At 48.9% G+C, this 21,584-nt stretch overlaps 1 protein-coding gene across 2 annotated transcripts in view; it reads right to left on the reverse strand.

Moving 5' to 3' along the window:
• Nucleotides 1-21,584, reverse strand: part of ASTN2 (astrotactin 2) — a 602,317-nt gene that overhangs the window by 371,272 nt on the left and 209,461 nt on the right. For both annotated transcript variants that reach the window (XM_073314892.2, XM_073314893.2), the window contains exon 6: nt 4,873-5,019. In XM_073314892.2, the coding sequence (XP_073170993.1) occupies nt 4,873-5,019 (147 nt within the window). The remainder of the gene's footprint in view (nt 1-4,872; nt 5,020-21,584) is intronic.

The raw sequence follows: 21,584 nt of genomic DNA on the forward strand, positions 1-21,584 counted from the left end.
TAACATTGAGACAAAGCAGCGATACAAAACCTGAGGCTCATTGTTCTGAGAGGAGGAGAAAACAAACAAACAAATGAAAGAAAGAAAATGAACGGAGAGAGAGAGAAAAAGAGCAATAGAGACGGTTTGGTTATTAAAGCCACCTGGTGCAATAGACTCTCCTCTGCCCCCTTTTGCTTGCGTTCGACATCTGTTTCCATTCCTGTATTCATCCGCCTCTGGACCTCTGCAGCTCCAATTCGCTCAGCTGCCTGATGATGCAGCTTGCTCTGGGGGTGGCTTCTCCCTGAGGCCCAGTGGCCCACACTGCTTGGCTTTTATCCAAGCTGGCTTTGGAATGCGGCACATCTGAGCAAGCTCCCATTTATCTGCTACAAAAGGACGGGGTTTGTTTGTTTTTCCAGGCTCTCCCTTTGACAGCGTTTCTTGTAGAGCTGAGGATGCTGCTAGCAGCGGCTCCACTCTGAGATTTGCCGCGGCCAACAGCATCTATTAAGAAACCGTGCCTCAAAGGGGATCTTTGACGCCAGTCTAGCCTCACACCTGGGACTGTGTTGAACAAGTGCACCAGCCCTCCCCTTCCTCAGAGGCTGGCTCATCACTCCGCAAACACCAGAGCGTGCTGCTGACAGAGCCTCGAGTATTTATGTTCATGGCAATGTCTGAAAGACGTTGAGCACACGCTTATGGCTCACACAATACTCTGCTTTAACACTGATCAAAGCTCCAAAGGCTTGTCTAACCTGGGGGAGCTTGAAGGGGTGTCATTACATCCATGTAGCTCCAGGGGCACACACCCCTGATGAAGATGCTGCACCAGTGCAAAACTGGGCTTGAGAGCCCTGTGTGCAACTAGCGTAGAGCCTGGCAGTAAGATTGGGATTCTGTGGGTCCCGCCAGACCCACTGGCGTAATAGCCGGAGTGGGACGGGAGCGGGATTGCAAACAGTCCCGGGCAGAGCTCTGTGGTGCAGCTCATCCCAGTAAAAAACCAGGGTCAAATCACTTATGTAAGCCCGATCTTTTACCAGGGCAGGACATCTACATGGTGATTTGCACCCACTTGTGCTCAAACAACCCAGTATAGACAAGGTCTAACTCTGACAATGAGCCACTAGCTCCATCTTCCTTCTGGTCCCCAAGCCAATTCCCTTCTGTTCCGCCCAATTCATCCCATGCAGAGCAGGAGAGAGGAAATTTGCCTCTCCTCCTTCCTGCCCCCTCTCTTTTCTACATACATTAAGGGCTGCTGTCCAAACAGAAGAATTAGCCTCCGGTTTTGAACTCGGCTATTCCCTTTGCCGAAGAGTGAAATTAGCAACGATCTGTGCTGGGGAGAAACCAAGCCAAGAACACTTCCCTGGGTGTCATTAAAATTTCCCACCCCAGCTCAATGCGGTGATCTCCTTAAATGTTTTATAATATTTTGCTGCCAGCCTGGCACTACCTGGGGATTTGTTGTTATTTAAAGGAAAGAATGGCTCTAAGCAATTCTCCGTTCCAAGACAGGGCCTCAGAGTGCCGGTGCATCTCATGATGAGATTTCAGGAAAACAGATCTTTGCTGCAAATTGTCTCTGTTGCTCCCAGTTCCATCTGGAGCCCTTGACCCCATTTCCCATTACAAAAGAAAAAAAAAGTTTTCACAGTTTATAATGATATTTTACAGTTTCGTTGCAAATCTCATTTCCCTTCTCCTGCAAACCTTTTCACCACTCCTCTCACCACTTTCTCTTTAGAAAAGTCATTAAGGCGGGATGGGAGATCAGCCTGTTTTCCCCAAGTTCCAGAGAGATTAATCTGTTTTATTGGTATTTCATTGTCATCTCTGCTTGAATGTTCTGGGTATTTGCATAATTTGCAGTACCACCCTCTTCCTGGAGACAGGAATATAACCGGCTCCATTTTCACTTTAATGCTATGGAGTCACCACCTTATATTTCATCACAGTTTTCGAGGGTGCAGTGTCATCAGATGGTTCGAATTATGGACCAGGAGTCTGGGCTCCTGGGTTCTAGCCACACCACCGTGTTGTTCTGTGACCTTCAGCAAGTCACCTTAGCTCTCCCTGCTTCAATGTAGCTGACTGGGAGTTAGGAATAGCACTCGTTTCCTTCCATGACTATTGGGTGTCTTGACTAGCATTTGGCTACTATGCATTCATGCAGAGCCTAACACAGCAGGGCCCAGAACCTGACTGGTGGTTCCAAGCACTACCAGAACAAACAGTAAATAACAATATATAAATACACTACGTTCCTTGGATGCAAGTGGATAGAGAAGGAGCAGCAGCCTCTCTTATCAGGGCAACGGTTGCTTGTTTTCTTTCCTAGTCACCGATTACTCATCAGCTATGTTCTATGGAAACGCCACTCACTCCAGTCTAAGGTCTAAGCGCTCTTTTTATTTATTTGAAGGCTGAGGAGAAGTATCTTGTTTCGTTTTGACATCCATTTCACACACACGCCCTCCCCTGTTCTCAACCCTGAATTTTTCCAACTTCAGCCTACAGCTGCAAAATGGAAACACACTCAGCATTGCTGGTAAGGGCTCAAAGGTTTGCTTTTTATAGGCTATCCAGCATGTGCTGAGGCAGGATTTTCAAAGCCTAGCATATAAGTAGCACCCTCAAGACTTACATCTGATGTTGCAAAACAGGTAACTGCCCACCTCCGTACCATACTGCACCGAGGCCTGCTTGGGTCTAATTTTAAAGCCTGACCCAAACCCGACTAGCCCACAGCTGGCCTGACCCAAGCCTGAGAGTGCCAAGTCATTTTCAGACCCAAACCGAATCTTGCACTTGCTGCTCTACCTGGGTCAGCACCCCGTCACTGTTTCATGCTTGGGACGTGGCCAGGGGAGGCTTCCTGTTCTCCATGCCCACAATCTGTCTCCAGGCTGTGGGCCCCGCTCCTGCTGGGCAATGCCCCCTGGCTGCTGCATGCGTGCTGTGAGAGGCGCTACGGCTCCTCGGCGCATTCGCGATGCAGTTCAGCGAGGCAGTGGCAGCCGGCAGCAGTGGGGCACGCAGCTGCCGCTCTGCCAAGCCCCCGGGCCGGAGAAGGTGAGCAGAGACAACCCAGCCCAAGCGTGTTAGGTTATTTTCAGGCCCAAACTGAACCTAACACATGTCATCAGGTCCCACTGGGTTCAGGTCTAGTTCCGCAGGCACATTAATCCAGCCAGTGCATGTAATGCTCATGTGCACAAGTACCGTTTTGGGGTGCACTAGAGATCAGTGCAAATTTTGTGGGTACCAACCTTGGAAAATGTCATCATAAACACCAGGGTTGGGATGCGTAGCCCATTTGTGGTTCTGTGCAGGATTAAATGGCTGTGAATTCATTTTGAGGCCAGAGGGGGACCATTATGAGCATCTAGTCTGAACCCTGTGCAACGTGGACCAGACCGTTTCACCCAGTGAGGCGGACGTGCCATAAATTCCATCTCACCGCAGTTGGCCCCTTCAAGGGTCACTTCCTTTGCTGCTTCATAAGCCTTTGTCCTCCCCACCAATGCTAGCACCTCCCCAGTCTCCGGCGAACAGCCCCGGACTGGATCAGAACCGGACGCCCAGTAGTGCAGTATGGGTGCAAGCTAAGAGTGACTGCAGCCCCCTAAGCAGCATCGAATTCTTTTGGACAAAAGACCACCCTCAGCCTGTCCCAGGCGGTAAGGAGAGCGCAGGAGCTAAAGAATTGGAACCGACTGAATAATGGGCCCCGTCTTCAGAATTTTGCCCTCATGTTACTGAAAAGTTACACTTGACGCTCACTGCACATTATATGGAAAAGGTCAGTGAAACAACAAACACAAGGAGGCAAGCTGGCGAAAGCAATAAATAGTGACAGTTGCCTTTGTCTAATTCTTCAGAGCCTCTCGCTCTTCACTCCAACACTGGTAATTTCACGTTCTCCGGAGCGGCGAGGGCCAGAGACAAACAGCTTCACTCTGACAGGAGGGAGAGCATCCATGCAGCTTCCCGGGGTTCGCCGGTGAAGCCCAGTGCTTCACTTCAGAGCAAGCAGGGATTTCAGTCGGACACAGAGTTATAAAACAGAGGTGGGGGGAAGATTTCTGCCTTCCCCTCGTGCCAACAGCTTTGCATGCTTGGGTTTTAGTTCCATGGGGCTGGCATCTCTCTGTCTGAATTGGCTCTGTATGCAGAACCAGGGAAGTTTCCCTTGAGGTACAAATATAATGCACTTGACAGCTCTTCTGTTGGGGAGGGGGAGGAATCTCAGAGGAAAGCTGAGCCGCTCTGATGCCAACAATACAAATGCAACATAAAAGGACTAGTCTCCCTCCCACACAACCAAACCCATAAATCACTCCATACTCGCCGTGTCTTCCTCACAACCTCCCCGCCCCCTTTTCAAGTGAGAGTGAATGCGGTGCTGCTGAGGACTTGCCAGATTGTCAAACCCCCGAGAATGAAGCCTTCTCTTTATACAAAAAAATAAGTATGCACAGACAGAGCCTGATGCAGCAGTGAGCCTCAACCCCGTCCTAGAGAGCTCTCTCCCTGGACGTAGAGAGGGGAAAGAACTCTCCATGGCAAAAGTTCTTTTCCTCTCCCCGCTGGGGATATCAAACATTGTTTTAGGGTTAGTGTGTGGGGTGCTGGGGAAAGGGGGGAGTTAGTGTCCTATAACAGATTGTCCCCAGGTGTTTTTCTAGGCCGTCCCAGCGCTGAGGAATAAAGTGAAGGGTGGAAAGTCCCCTGAAGGGTGGTTTGAGAAAGGGGAGTTCTAGGAGGCACTTGGGAACATCACAAAGCAAAGGACTCTACTGACTAGATTGAACTGGGAAGCTCCAGGGCCCCAGGATGCCAAGTCCTTACACAGAGGTGTCGCTCTCGGGATCTTACCGTCTGCAATGAAGTGCTCGGGCACATGAAGCGTGACCTTCACTGTCAAAGGGCAGGACAGCTGGGTACCACACACCATGGCCAGGATGCAGGAGCTGACTGCAATTAGCATCAGGGCCGTCTTGTTCACCGGACTCTTCAGAGAGCCTGCAATGCAAACAGACACGCATATATACACAGAGGCCAAAGTGAAGTAATAGCGTCTCGAGCTAAAGGGGAAAGACGTGGATCCAATTTGCATCTAACCCATCATGAGCAGCACAAAAGAACAAGAGCAATTCGATCTAACTCTTTAGGGCCCTACCCCGTTTCTGGATACCCATCCTCACCATAATGTCTGAGCACCTCACACTAGCTTCAGGATTTTATCCTCACAGCAATCTTGTCAGGTTGAGAAGCACTGTCCCCATTTTACAGATGGGGAAACCAAGGGGCGGGGCAGATTAAGTGATTTACTCAGACGATATGGGAAATCTATGGCTGAGCCAGAGATTAAACCCAGGGCTCCCCCGTCCCACTCCAATGCCCTGTCCACTCAACAACTCACCTGCCTCAGTTTCCCCATCTCTCACTTGAGGATAACACCTACCTGCCTGCCTGCCACGGTGGTTGTGATGCTAAACTCATCAGTAACTGTAAGAAGGCCATGCTAGGGGAAAAGTATGTTTTACTAGAAAAATGTTTCAGTTAATTATGTCTCGTGCTGAAAGGCATTGCAGATAAGAACAAGCGATGTTTGAAGACAAATTAGTTCTGTCATGTTAAAGCTTGAAGAACGTAGAATCACAGGGTTAGAATGGGGCGCAAGGATTGTCTTGCCTAGCGCCCTGCTGAGACGCAGGGTTTGTTGTGTCTAAACCATCCAACATTTAGGGGATGTCTGCCTGGCACATTAAGCCCAGGCTCTGACTCAGGTTTTAGCCACTCCCACACACAGATCAGTCTGACTCAGGTCAGCCAACACTCAGGACGAGCGTCCTAGGACCCTGCTGAGGAGGTGGATCAAAGCCCAAGTCCCACTGTAGCTCGAATCCAAGCCCTGACCTGTTGCAGTGCGGATGCAGCGTTTAAGCTGCAGACCTGAGTCAGAAGGTCTGTGTAGTGGAGTATGGCCCTGGCAGCATGGCTGTGAGACCCGGGTCCAGCAATTGTAAATTTAGGTTTATAATGCTGGGTGGATGCTTTAGCACAAGATGACCCGTGCCTGCTGACAGTGCGGGGGCACAACCCTGGAACAGCTTGACTCACTCCCCTCTCCCGGCAGCCCTCCCCCTTCTGGAAAGCAGCCCCCTCACCCCTCTGGGAAAGCAGTTACCCCTCCGTGCAGCTCCCAACTCCTCCTCTGCCTCTCCCTGCAGAGTTAAAGCAGCGGCACCTCTGAGCAGCTCCCAGCTCTTCCTCTACCCCTGCCTCTGCCGCTCCCTGCCCAGCACGGCTCACCGGCTCAGCTGCTCTGAAGGGAGGGGGCCCTGATGCACCACTTGACCCCACATGCCCTCCCCCACATGTCACCTCTGTTGGAAACCCTGAGTCCACAAACCCAGGTCTCACAGAGCTGGGTTTACAATGTCGTGTAGACATATCCTCAATGACTTCAGTCTGAAGCTTTTCCATCCTGTTATTTCTGGTGTTGGTTGCGTTTTGTTAAGATTAGTCAGTCCTCGGATCAATCCCTGTTAAGGCCCAATCTTTCAGAAGTGGCTAGCAATTCTGGGTGCTCCAATTTTTAGGTGACCCAACCTCAGCCACCCTAAAGGGGCCTTAATTTCAGAGAGTAGGTGCTCTGGGCTTTTTGAAAATTTGACTCCTTTAAAGTGCTTTAAGTTGGGAATGTGCAAACTGAGGGCCCCCCAAAAGAGATCACTCCTCATTTTTTAAAATGTAGACCTAAATTTTCATTACTTCAACGACCAAATCGATTTTCTTCAAACTTGGCTTGTTTTGCAGATCTTGCTGAGTCTTAAAAATATCAAGCCAAGTCTCAAGGCTGTGTGCAGTGTGTTATCATTAACTACACCTCGTGTCATACGTTGGTACAATATTATATATTGCACTAATTAACAAGTGATACCTAGATGCTAATTATTAATATTCCTATACTTACAAACATCTAACAGTTAATTCAGTGAGCAAGAAAACAATCTGTGCAGAGCAAACCACAGCCAGTGGATTTTACAAGAGGAGTTTTATTTTGTCAGTCACAGATGTTTACTGTTTCTCTCAAAACCCAGCTCACAAAGGGACTCCCTGCAAGTGCTAGCTAAAATATTTTCTGACAGTAGGAAGGCAGACTCCAGTTCAGGCCAACGCCATGCTGAAGGATCCCAATCCTACCCTGACACCAGAGCGATATGTGGGTCACACTGATCCCTCCCTCCATCTCTGTGGGCCATCTGTCTAACACCACGGATCACAGAACATTGGCACCTCAGTAATAATTCAGGAGCGGTGGTGCCTTTGAGGCGGAAGAGAGAGCCCAGATCTGCAGCTGCCAGGATTAACGCTCTGTCTCATCTCCGAATATGGCACAAAGCTCGGTGCGAGCAAGGTTGGTTTGATTTGGGTGTTTTTAGTGAAAGGGATAAAGTGAAAAAAGAACTCAGCTGGCTGCAGCTCTGGACAGACAGGGCCGAGGACAGAACCGGCTGTGAAATCCTACAGCATAACACACTGCTAAGGAGCCCAAGCCAGGCCAATGGCCCATTAGCTTTCTGGCAGAAGAGGCCAACTTGCTAGCTCTATACAATGAAAGGGAATTGAATCAGTGAATGAGATGGAGAACCACTGTGGGACAGTGGATTACCTCATGGGACACAAAACTATGTACCAATGGCTCCTTTTGGGCCCAGGGTGGTAGTGACCAAATGTCATTACTATCTGCCAGCTGCTTGGCAGTCTATGCTGAATGGAGTCTGTGGTCTCCATCTGCTGCCCAAAGAGGCACCATCCCAACTGGCACCCATGCTGGCCCTCTCCAGAGAGGCCAAAGATTGTGTGCTCCACTGCGGAGAAATCACCCTCTCACTGACAGCAGCCCCAAGATACATTAGTGGGGCAGGCTGGAGAAGCTCGAGTCGCTGCTGTTCGGGCCGCAGCTGCTCTCGGTCAGAGGACTTCGCTCTCCCATTAACAGATTGCACAAGCACTAAAATGGACTTAAGGCAACCTTGCGTTTAGCAATTCTGGGATGTTTGGGAAGCAGCCCTGTAGCATTTTGGAACCTTTTTTCAGGAATATAAAGACACTTAAGCGAGACCACTGATCTCCAATTAACTGCAGCCTCTGTGACAGTCTGACACAGATCACTGAATTCCCAGCAGAGCTGACTCTATCTCTGTTCAGAATTCGGGGAAAACTATTTATTTATTTCTGGAACTCGGTCTCCTTTCTGACCCCCACCTCCACACATGCACAAATCACATCAGCAAAGTGAGACCTAAAATGCATTTGTTTGAAAACAACGGGAAATACATCCACTAAGATACTCCAGTGCTCTTTACCTCATAATTTGATCGATTCTGCTTTTAGAAATATTGGTGTCAGAACAGAGAATCTCATTTAAGTTGGATTCAGAGCACGAGCCAGCTTTGAAGCTAATGGGAATATATGCACCAAAAATGCAGAGTTTTTTGCAGTGTGCTGGGGGTTTGCAAACAGGGTAAAAGTTTGGGTCTCAGGAAGGCATTCAACACTGAATTAGAGGTGCTGATCTGCTGGACAGCTCCCTGTGACAGAGGCGAGGAGAGTACAGAACAGGGATATTTACATGACACATTTCACATTCCACGTGTACCCAAAGAGCCGTACAAGCACCTTCCCCATTCCCAAAATATACCCACCGCCTAAACTTCTAGCTCTGCCACCGACCTGCTGTGTGATCTTGGGCAAGTCACTTCACTTCTCTGGGCCCATCTTCCCTGTCTTGTTTATTTAGATTGCAAGCTCCCCAAGGCACAGACTTCTCTATGTGGGCATACAACCAAGCCTGGCTGGGGCCACTCAGTGCTTTTATAACGGAAATATATCGGTGAGAATGGAAACATTACGAATCACAATAGACTAGAGAGCGCATAGCAAATGTGTATTATTTAGCCCTTATAAAGCCCCTTTCAGCCCAGGATCTCAAAGTGCTTTATAAACATTAACCCGCAAATCCTAGGGAGATAGGGAAGTACTACTCTGCTTTTACAATTCACCTGAGTCGCAGATACCACGGCTTGCCAAAGGTCACGCTGTGAGTCAGTGGAAGAGCTGGGAGCAGAAAGCAGGGACCCTGACTCCCAATCTCCTACCCTTCCTACGTGTACCACTAGTGCCATGGCTCTTGATGCTCCACCATTCACTCCCGAACTTTTTTTTTAAAGAAAGCGGCACATGGACCAAAAAAGCAACCGCTGCGCCAGACCCAACGACCTCCTCTTCCTGCGGAAGAGCGAAACGTTTGAAATAGCCAAAGGCCTGAGCAGCCGAGCTCCCGGCAGATGGGGCTGAATGTCGGAGGGAAGGAACAATGTGCTGCCGTTCTCATTTCACTGGCCCTCCTCCCACGTCTCCACCCCTGCTCCATTGCCCTGCTCATTTTCATCTTGTGTATCTAATTACTGACATCCCAAACAGTAAACACCATCGCCCAAGGGTGGCAAGCAGGGGGCTCTGTTCAACCGATCCGCAACAACGGGGCTTATGTTTGAGCTGAAATTAGATTTCCGATTCAGCTCTTTATTGCTTGAGGCCAGTCTGCTGCCAGGTTCTAAGGAACGCTAACCGAATACACAGCTCATTCCCTCACTCATTAAACAGAGGGGCATTTCTCTCGTTTTCCATCCCACCGCCTGCTCTTCAGACCACTAACGCTTCAGCAGAAGCACTTCTGGGCTGCGTTTAAACACCCATCTGGAGATAAACAGTTTAGTGCCAGATCTCTGAAAAACCCAGGGAAATGGATGTGTTACGACCTGTGTCTAACTAAACACACCTCTAGGGGTTAGCCAGAGGCAGTTGGGTTTGTTTGAGAGGCACAAAACAAAACAAAAATCCAACCCCACCCTTGCCCCAGGGGTGTCCAAACTCCCAGGTATTGCAATAACCGTCAGCAATCATTGAATTGTCTTAGGTGACTTAGGCTGGAGACCCAGGCTTTGCTGCTCTCAATTTATCCCCCCACACCCCTTCCCACAAGCCTGGGACTACCACCAAGATGTTCGCACAGCAGTTTGCCAATCCCAATTCCATCTAAAGGCTGGCCCCAGGTTTATGCTCTACAGGCGGGGAGGGGGCAGGGAATGGAAGCTCTAGATGGAATGAGGCTGCGAGTTGGGCAGCAGGAGGCCCAAGGGGGTGAGGGGAGAGAGGCGAGGGTCGGCCTCCTTCCCAGGCAGCAGCACACAGCTCCTGCCAGCTGAGAGCTCCATCGGACCTTTGTCCGCTGACCCAGTGCCCCAGTGGCAGAGCGGAGAAGGACCTGTGACTTGGAGTCATTATCCCCGTTCTGCTCTCACCTTATTCGAGATTATATAAATATATCACCTTCTCCATAGAGCAGCATTACCCACCCCCACTCACTCCCATGCACCTGGCTGGGGGTGCGGGGCAGAATCAGGTCTCCTTTCCTTTCTCTTGCATGCATGGTTTGGGGGCAGGGTGAATTGGGCAAACAGCCTCTCTTCTCTTCACAGCAGCCAAAGGCACAATCTGAGCAGGGGGACAAGGAGGGGTCTTACTCCTTCTCTGGCTAAGTAAAGGCCTGAGTAGGGAAGACAGACACTCCCGGGGTAGACTCCTTGCAGCAGGTGAAGGAGGAGTGGGGCGATGCTGCTGAGTATTGAGGCACATGAAGGTGGAGGAGCAATGCTGGGGTAGCAGAAGGGATGTCGTACTCTGTAGGGTTCTCCACCCTCGGCCTTCCACCCGCACTTTTGCAGCCTTATAAATAATAAGCAAGCTGCCCAAAAAATAAATCCTTCCTTTCCTCCACCCCAAGGCAGGGCAGTACGAGAGGCCAAAATGGTTGGCTTCAATATTCACAGCCAGTTTTCATGCCAAGTCAGGAGCCCCAGTGGAGAACCTGCCGCTGACAGAGAGCATCTGTCACAGATAGGAGGATGGTAGGGCCCCAAACCAAGGCAGTATGGTGTGGTGGAAGGAGTATGAGGAATGAGACTGGAAGCCATGAACTTCTGGACTTCAATCCTCCTTCCACCAATGACTTTGGGCTTGTCAAGAGGCAAGTTAGCACCTGGCAGGCTGGGGGTATAAATCTACGGCATACCAGCACATCACTCACTAACTGTCCACGCGGACCCTGCTGCTACGCACTAAGAGTTCCCTAGAGTGGTTTGAGCTATTGCTCTTTGAAACAGGAGTAGGTCAACACTCAAGAGGGAAATTTTAATGTGCGGCAGCAGCATCCACACACAGTTCACGGCACGCTACACTCCAGCTTGTCGCGCACTAACTGGTCATGTAGACAAGCTCTTAGGTAGCCTTGGGCAAGTGACTTCAAATCGCTGTGACTTAGTTTCCCAGTCTATAAGAGGTTGGATAACACTCCTTCATAGGGTTCATGTCTGACACAGGCCCAGCTCTGTGGAGTCCTCCAGTGGTATTATCTGCCTGAGCGGCTGGGTTAGAGTGCAGAAACCACAGATTTGCTTTCCTTGTTGCCTTTGAAGTCTCCGCTCTAAGGGTTCGTGAACACAGTCTGTTTGCATGCAGTCTGCTTGGCTTGAAAGTAAGAAGTCATCGGTGATCCCCAGCTGAGGATGAAGGAGGAGGAACAGTCAAGGAATTATGATGTGATTGGAATAACAGAGACTCTGTGGGATAACTCACATGACTGGAGTACTGTCATGGATGGATATAAACTGTTCAGGAAGGACAGGCAGGGCAGAAAAGGTGGGGGAGTTGCACTGTATGTAAGGGAGCAGTATGACTGCTCAGAGCTCAAGTATGAAACTGCAGAAAAACCTGAGTGTCTCTGGATTAAGTTTAGAAGTGTGAGCAACAAGGGTGATGTCGTGGTGGGAGTCTGCTATAGACCACCGGTCCAGGGGGATGAAATGGACGAGGCTTTCTTCCAGCAACTCATGGAAGTTACTAGATCGCAGGCCCTGGTTCTCATGGGAGACTTCAAGCACCCTGATATCTGCTGGGAGAGCAATACAGCGGTGCACAGACAATCCAAGAAGTTTTTGGAAAGGATAGGGGACAATTTCCTGGTGCAAGTGCTGGAGGAACCAACTAGGGGCAGAGCTCTTCTTGACCTGCTGCTCACAAACAGAGAAGAATTAGTAGCGGAAGCTAAAGTGGATGGGAACCTGGGAGGCAGTGACCATGAGACGGTTGAGTTCAGGATCCTGACACAGGGAAGAAAGGAGAGCAGCAGAATACGGACCCTGGACTTCAGAAAAGCAGACTTTGACTCCCTCGGGAAACTGATGGGCAGGATCCTCTGGGGAAATAACATGAGGGGGAAAGGAGTCCAGGAGAGCTGGCTGTATTTTAAAGAATCCTTATTGGGGTTACAGGGACAAACCATCCCGATGTGTAGAAAGAATAGTAAATATGGCAGGCGACCAGCTTGGCTTAACAGTGAAATCCTTGCTGATCTTGAACACAAAAAAGAAGCTTACAAGAAGTGGAAGATTGGACAAATGACCAGGGTGGAGTATAAAAATATTGCTCGGGGATGCAGGAGTGAAATCAGGAAGGCCAAATCACACCTGGAGTTACAGTTAGCAAGAGATGTTAAGAGTAACAAGAAGAGTTTCTTCAGGTATGTTAGCAACAAGAAGAAAGTCAAGGAAAGTGTGGGCCCCTTGCTGAATGAGGGAGGTAACCTAGTGACAGAGGATGTGGAAAAAGCTAATGTACTCAATGCTTTTTTTGCCTCTGTCTTCACGAACAAGGTCAGCTCCCAGACTACTGCACTGGGCAGCACAGCATGGGGAGGAGGTGACCAGCCCTCTGTGGAGAAAGAAGTGGTTTGGGACTACTTAGAAAAGCTGGACGAGCACAAGTCCATGAGGCCGGATGCGCTGCATCCGAGAGTGCTAAAGGAGTTGGTGGATGTGATTGCAGAGCCATTGGCCATTATCTTTGAAAACTCATGGCGACCAGGGGAAGTCCCGGACGACTGGAAAAAGGCTAATGTAGTACCCATCTTTAAAAAAGGGAAGAAGGAGGATTCTGGGAACTACAGGCCAGTCAGCCTCACCTCAGTCCCTGGAAAAATCATGGAGCAGGTCCTCACGGAATCAATTCTGAAGCACTTAGAGGAGAGGAAAGTGATCAGGAACAGTCAGCATGGATTCACCAAGGGCAAGTCATGCCTGACTAATCTAATTGCCTTCTATGATGAGATAACTGGCTCTGTGGATGAGGGGAAAGCGGTGGACGTGTTGTTCCTTGACTTTAGCAAAGCTTTTGACACGGTCTCCCATAGTATTCTTGTCAGCAAGTTAAAGAAGTATGGGCTGGATGAATGGACTATACGGTGGATAGAAAGTTGGCTAGATTGTCGGGCTCAATGCGTAATGATCATTGGCTCCATGTCTAGTTGGCAGCCGGTATCAACTGGAGTGCCCCAAGGGTCGGTCCTGGGGCCGGTTTTGTTCAATATCTTCTTTAATGATCTGGAGGATGGTGTGGATTGCACCCTCAGCAAGTTTGCAGATGAGACTAAACTGGGAGGAGAGGTAGATACGCTGGAGGGTAGGGATAGGATACAGAGGGCCCTAGACAAATTAGAGGTTTGGGCCAAAAGAAATCTGATGAGGTTCAACAAGGACAAGTGCAGAGTCCTGCAATTAGGACGGAAGAACCCCATGCACTGCTACAGACTAGGGACCGAATGGCTCGGCAGCAGTTCTGCAGAAAAGGACCTAGGGGTTACAGTGGACGAGAAGCTGGATATGAGTCAACAGTGTGCCCTTGTTGCCAAGAAGGCCAATGGCATTTTGTGATGTATATGTAGGGGCATTGCCAGCAGATGGAGGGATGTGATCGTTCCCCTCTATTCAACATTGGTGAGGCCTCATCTGGAGTACTGTGTCCAGTTTTGGGCCCCACACTACAAGAAGGATGTGCAAAAATTGGAAAACGTCCAGCGGAGGGCAACAAAAATTATTAGGGGACTGGAGCACATGACTTATGAGGAGAGGCTGAGGGAACTGGGATTGTTTAGTCTGCGGAAGAGAAGAATGAGGGGGGATTTGATAGCTGCTTTCAACTATCTGAAAGGGGGTTCCAAAGAGGATGGATCTAGACTGTTCTCAGTGGTAGCTGATGACAGAACAAGGAGTAATGGTCTCAAGTTGCAGTGGGGGAGGTTTAGGTTGGATATGAGGAAAAACTTTTTCACTAGGAGCTTGGTGAAACACTGGAATGGGTTACCTAGGGAGGTGGTGGAATCTCCTTCCTTAGATATTTTTAAGGTCAGGCTTGACAAAGCCCTGGCTGGGATGATTTAGTTGGGGATTGGTCCTGCTTTGAGCCGGGGGTTGGACTAGATGACCTCCTAAGGTCCCGTCCAACCCTAATATTCTATGATTCTATGAGGAGAAACCAGGAAATGAAGAGATAAGGAAGGGAACGCAAGAGACGGGTTGAGGAGGAAAAGGACTTCTCCTGAATTGGAGAAGGAATTGGGGCCCTCCTGTCCCACCCCACACTCCCCAACTTGTGAGCAAGGAGAAGACAGAGGAATGTGAAAATTAAAAGCAAACCAATCAGTTCTAGGGCAGAACTGTATCAGAGTTTCTTCCTCCTACTGATCCAATTAACCACTGCTTAATTAGACTGGAATGCAAAAGAAATTCCAAAAGAAAACCTCTCCTTGGAAGTCTCTGATCCTGACACCAAGCGCCAATTAGACTGGCTCTGGTCTGCCTGAGAACACCCAAGTCCCCTCTGCAGAGAGTTTGGAAGCAGCCTGCAAAGGGCCTGAATATTTTGCACCTACTGCAAGAGGAAGATAAATTCAAAGCCACCCCCTGCAAACAAACACTCCACATGCAGCCCTGTGTTTCATCTAAAATATCATTTACTTGTGCTGCCAATTACTCCTCCTTCCACTGCCTCCTCCCCAGCCCCAATATCTGGCACATAAAGGGCAGAAAACTCGGATCTGGCACTGCGGCACTGCTGAAATTAAAAGGGAACATACAGAACACGTATGGATTTTAAGCAACACTAAAATCCTGCTTGCTTGGCAATATGATGTTTCTAAATCAGGCTCAAATACATGCTTGGGAGATTAGTCTATAAAAAATAAACTTTAATGACTCCATCTTTCTCAGCACACAGCCCATAGCATTGGCCATATGTGGGTGTTAAACACCAAATACTCTTCAATCCTTTCCCCCCCAAGATATAATAGTTTCATACATAATGTTTCAAGACTGCTTGGATATTAAAACATATTTCTACCTCCCAGGAAAGACGGGGATGTAGAAATCAACCTCCTGAACTCCTTAGCAACTGAACTCCAAATCCTACAGCGCACACACCAGTGGGAGGCATGCAAAGGCACCCGCGAATCAGAAAGCAGCATTTTTAACATGGAGAGGGTGTGTTTCAGCTTGAATTTTGGCAGCACAAAAATGCAGCCGCCTCTGGGGTGGAGGGCAGGGAGTCACCAGCCACCTGATTATAAACTTGACGCAACCGACATGGCGGAATGACCCTGATATGGTATCCTGCCCCCACCCACAGCACACCTCAGACAGCTTTCCTTGCAGGTCTAGGAGGGCTACCTCCAAAGCACTCAGCTGTCCTGTGCATGTGAAGTAAGTTCACTGCCTCTAATTATCTCCCTTTATGTTCCAGTGGAGGCTCGTTAATACAGTACAACAGCGTTTCCCGATGCTCTCACACACAGAAACATCTCAAGGTGTTTTACAAGCAGGAGATCATGTTAAATCAATTCAAATACCAATTAAAGATTAACAGTGATGTTGGAAGGCTGCTCTCACTGGATCGCACCGCCCGCTGGGAAAGAAACACTGCTTTCTGTAGCTGCTGCCTGGCAGGCTCCTACCCAACCCCCAAGCCAGCCACTCCCCTTTACCCCTCCACACAGCCCATGCCCCAGCTGCAGAACCCACATTCAGTCAAGGCACTGTCCCTCAACGAAGTTCTAGCAAGCAAACCTTCCCTCCCCCATTCGGTGAATGTCCCAACCATTCTCCCCATCTTCCCAGAGTGTCCAGCCCAGAACCTGAGCCAACACCCCTTATCTGGACAGTCCTCTTTCCCCCCTAAGGTAACCAGCCGCCTCTGAACCCATGTCCGCTGCCCTCCTCTCCACAGAGTAAGCCCAGAGCAGCAGACCTTCTCTTCTCAAGTTTCTGCCAACCACACACACTGCCTTCCACGTCCATATCCCAGGCCAGGCATTCTCAAGCCTGCCGAGACCTTCTTCCAACCACACTCCACATCCCAGACTCTCACCACAGGGGCAGGACAATGCACTGTGCGTTTGTGTACGTACTGGGGAATGAGGGGGGGGAGGTTTGTTGGGGGAGAGATCATGCCATTAACTCCATGGGCCACATCCAGCGTTTGGCAAAGTAAGGGTGTGTGATCCCTGCTGAATCTGCAGGGCATTATACCTCCTCACACAAGAGTCCAGCATTGTGATCTAGCTTTCAGCACCCCTCCCCCCGCACCCCCCCATGCATTTTGGTGCTGTCAGAATCTGGGGGGGTTGGTCCAGGCCAGTCTGTAGTCCAGGGGTGGGTAAACTTTTTGCTCCAAGGGCCACATTGGGGTTGCCAAACTGTATGGAGGGCCGGGTAGGGAAGGCTGTGCCTCCCCAAACAGGCTGGCGGCTGCCCCTATCCGCCTCCTCCCACTTCCTGCCCCCTGACTGCCCCCCTCAGAACCCCCGACCCATCCAACGCCCCCTGCTCCTTGTCCCCTGACCGCCCCGACCCCTATCCACACCCCTGCGCCTAAGCAGCATAGGGAAGCCAACTCCTTCCCTGTGCAGTCTGCATGTTCCATTCAGCGTGAAGATCCCGTGACGCCTTTGTTGATCTGTTTTTAATACCCTGGGTCTCGGCCAGTTATATACTTTGAGTTTTAATACCCGAGGCGTTAAAGAAATGTGTCTGGACTTAGTATTTATAAAGTTTCAAATATTGACCTCTCTCTCTCTCTCTCTCTCTCTCACTCTCATTCTCTTGTTTGAAATACGGGATCTGCCGTTTGCGGAGAGAGATGCATGGGAGAGAGTCAGTCAGGATAAGAGGGAGGACGGGGAGAAGGGAGAGGAAGCCGGCGGGAAGGGCACATAGAAACAGAAGGTGCAGGAGGGAGAGGGAAGTAAGGAGAAGGGAATAAAAGACAGCTGATGAACCAGCGGAGGCTCTGGTAGTTGTTCTCCTTTCTTGGATGAGAGGCGAGAGGTTCCTTGCCATGGTCACCACCACTAGGTGAGCTCTTGGGTAAAATCAGCAGGAATCACCGTTTCCCCAGAGAAGCTCCCATCATCCTGAGTGTTTTCTGCTGAGTCGGTGGAGCCTGAGGGTTCAGCAAGGAAGACCCCAGTACCCTTGCAGGGTGGCTGAATCTCAGTGACAGGGAACTGGACAGCTCTGGGCTCACACACTACCCGAAGAGGACACAAGGCAACAAAGTGCTAGACGCTGATCAGCAGAACAGGCTGGCTGCGGGTCCTCTGCTAACAAGGCGTTAACTTTGGCACAGATCCCCCTCTCCTTATCCAGAGGCTAAGGGGAAGGACCCTGAGAACAGCCTGACTGCAACTGCGGCACTGATCTCCTTTGGGAGGTGATCCTGCTGGCGAGAAGAGGAGATGGGGAGGAGGAGATATTTTGCAGAGGTAGGTGGGCCGGGGCCAGCTTTAGCTTCCAGGACCTCCACCGCACTCACAGGAATGCCTCTTTCTATCCCCAAGCATCAATCCCATTGCCCCCAGCAGTGCCACCACCCAACAGAGGTTAACAGGAGCATCCTTAGAAGCTCTCAGGGAGGGAGCAGCTGATTTGCTAGCAGGATGCAGCGGAGGTATTGCCTCTAGAATGGATGGCACAAGCTGGACTTCCCCATTGGCTAATGCAGGTACTATCTGCCCTACGTGTGGGCTGGGGAGATGAGCTCAGAAATCCGGGGCCACCCCCCCAAAACAACTCAGCATGCAGAGCAGCGATTCAACAGTTGCATGTCAGAGGCTCTACACTTGGGACTAGCTCCAAGCCAGCTCTCAGTGCCCATCAAATGGAGCAGCTGCACCAACACTGACAAGAGCAAGCCAGGGCTGCCGCTGCTTGGAGTCTATCCTGATTATAAGCAGGGGTAAACCTTAATTAGCTCAATCAGCAAATGCCCCCAGCCTGTCCTTGGACACACCCAAGTCCAGATTTTTCTAAAGAGCTGCGCATTACTCTCTCTGTCTAAAATGGTATTACTGGTTCTGAGTCACTGCTAACTCAGAAGAATAAAATCTTGAAATGCTTATGGATCAATGTCCTGACAGATAAAACCCAAGACAGGGTATCAGTTGGTGCCTGCCAGACCACCATATCACACTAGGGAAGCGGCATGACCTGCTCCTTACATACCTGGCTATAATTAGAATTGGAAGGATTAGATTTTTACTGGTAAACATTGATTTCACTGTACACACACAAACCGATGAAAAAATATTTCCATCAACAATAATCCAAATTTACAGATAGGCACAGAAAGAAAAATGTTTATTGAGAACTTATTAGTGTTTGATTTAAGACTATTTACTTTGTATATTTTGACATATGATGTTGATAATCTGTGTTTTCACCATTATGAAGCTTTAGCGTTTTGAATCTCAACAGCTGTCATTAAACAATTATCTGACACCTCCCTGTTGTCTGAACCCATGTCATTTCCCATAACTGTGAACATATAAATAGATAAAAATTGAAAATAATGCTTAAAACCCCATAATTTTGTGCAACTGTGAAAATTATAAAAAATTTAAAACATGCTTACGATAACCATCAATATTCTCTGCCAGAATGATAAAAAAATAAACATTGAGTTCTGCCAAGCCTACCTATAATATGTAGGGGAAAAAAGCTGTGTGATGATGGGGGATTTCAATTTGAGTGACATATGCTGCAAGTCTCCTGCTTCCAGTACTAAAACATCCTTGGAATTTCTAAGTATTACAGATGACAATTTCCTAACTCAAAAAGTGTTACAACCACCAGAAGGAATTCTATATTAGACCTCACCTTGACAGATCAAGAGGAACTGATCACAGAACTAAAAATTAATGTCAAGTATCAGAGGGGGAGCCGTGTTAGTCTGGATCTGTAAAAGCAGCAAAGAGTCCTGTGGCACCTGATAGACTAACAGACATATTGGAGCATAAGCTTTCGTGGGTGAATACCCCTTTCGTCAGACGCATGTAGTGGAAATTTCCAGAGGCAGGTATAAATATGCAAGCAAGAATAAGGCTATGGATAACGAGGTTAGTTCAATCAGGGAGGACGAGGCCCTTTTCCAGCAGTTGAGGTGTGAACACCAAGGGAGGAGAAACTGCTTTTGTAGTTGGCGAGCCATTCACCGTCTTTGTTTAATCCTGAGCTGATGGGGTCAAATTTGCAAATGAACTGAAGCTCATCAGTTTCTCTTTGAAGTCTGGTCCTGAAGTTTTTTTTGCTGCAGGATGGCTACCTTTACATCTGCTATTGTGTGTCCAGGGAGACTGAAGTGTTCTACAGGTTTTTGTATACTGCCATTCCTAATATCGGATTTGTGTCCATTTATCCTTTTAGGTAGGGACTGTCCAGTTTGGCCGATGTACATAGAGGGGCATTGCTGGCACACGATGGCATATATTACATTGGTGGACTTGCAGGTGAATGAACCGATGACTGTGTGGCTGATCTAGTTAGGTCCTGTGATGGTGTCGCTGGTGTAGATATGTGGGCAGAGTTGGCATCGAGGTTTGTTGCATGGATTGGTTCCTGATTTACAGTTACTATGGAGCAGTGTGTCATTGCTGGTGAGAATATGGTTCAGGTTGGCGGGATGACTGTGGGCGAGGACTGGCCTGCCTCCGAAGGGCTGTGAAAGTGAAGGATCGTTGTCCAGGATGGTTGTAGATCACTGATGATGCGTTGGAGAGGTTTTAGCCGAGGACTGTATGTGATGGCCAGTGGAGTTCTGTTGGTTTCTTTCTTGGGCTTGTCTCGCAGCAGGAGGCTTCTGGGTACACGTCTGGCTCTGTTGATCTGTTTCCTTATTTCCTCGTACGGGTATCGTAGTTTGAGAATGCTTTGTGAAGATCTTTTAGGTGTTGGTCTCTGTCTGAGAGGTTAGAGCAAATACGGCTGTACCTCAGCGCTTGGCTGTAGACAATGGATCGTGTGGTGTGTCCGGGACGGAAGCTGAAGATAGACATAGCAGTCGGTGGGTTTTCGGTATAGGGTGATGTTAACGTGATCGTCACTTATTTGTACCGTGGTGTCTAGGAAGTGGACCTCCCGTGTAGATTGGTTCAGGCTGAGGTTGATGATGGGGTGGAAGCTGTTGAAATCGTGGTGGAATTCTTCTGGGGTTTCCTTCCCATGGGTCCAGATGACGAAGATGTCATCAATGTAGCATAGGTACAGAAGGGGCGTGAGTGGACGACAGCTGAGGAAGCATTGTTCCAGGTCAGCCATAAAAATGTTGGCATATTGTGGGGCCATGAGGGTGCCCATAGAGGTGCGACGGGTCTGGAGGTGTATATTGTCACCAAATTTGAAATAATTGTGCGTGAGGATAAAGTCACAGAGCTCAGCAACCAGTTGTGCTGTGGCATCATCAGGGATACTGTTCCTGACAGCTTGTATTCCCTCTGTGTGTGGGATGTTTGTGTAGAGAGCCTCTACATCCATGGTGGCTAGGATGGTGTTTTCTGGAAGATCACCAATGCATTGTAGTTTTCCCAGGAAATCAGTGGTGTCACGGAGATAGCTGGGAGTGCTGGTGGCGTAGGGTCTGAGTAGAGAGTCCACATATCCGGACAGTCCTTCAGTGAGAGTGCCAATGCCCGAGATGATGGGGCATCCAGGATTTCTGGGTTTGTGGATCTTGAGTAGTAGATACAATAGCCCCGGTTGGGGCTCTAAGGGTATGTTGATTTGTTCCTGTGTTAGTGTAGGGAGTGTCCTGAGTAGATGGTGCGGTTTCCTAGTGTATTCCTCAGTGGGATCTGAGGAAAGTGGCCTGCAGAATTTGGTATTGGAGAGTTGTCTGGCAGCCTCCTTTTGGTAGTCAGACCTGTTCATGATGACAACAGCACCTCCTTTATCAGCCTCTTTGATTATAATGTCAAGGTTGTTTCTGAGGCTGTGGATGGCATTGCGTTCTGCACGACTTAGGTTATGAGGCAAGCGATGTTGTTTTTTCCACAATTTCTGCCTGTGCAGAAAATTTGTTTTTTTAAAAAAAATGAATGGTAGCTTAGGTACAAGTGATCATGGTTTGACCACAATTATAATGTGCAAATAGAATAACATAAGCAGTGTTGTTGTAGCCATGTTGGTCCCAGGATATTAGAGGGAGACAAGGAGGATAAGGTAATTTTTTTTTATTGGAGCAACTTCTGTTTGTGAGAGAAACAATCTTTCGAGCTTACACAGAACTGAAGAGCTAGACCCTCGGGGATCTGTTCTGCATTCCATATTATTTAACATTTGTATCAGTCACCTGAT

This window comes from Lepidochelys kempii, chromosome 16 (genome assembly GCF_965140285.1).
Source record: "Lepidochelys kempii isolate rLepKem1 chromosome 16, rLepKem1.hap1, whole genome shotgun sequence".
NCBI lineage: Eukaryota > Metazoa > Chordata > Testudines > Cheloniidae > Lepidochelys > Lepidochelys kempii.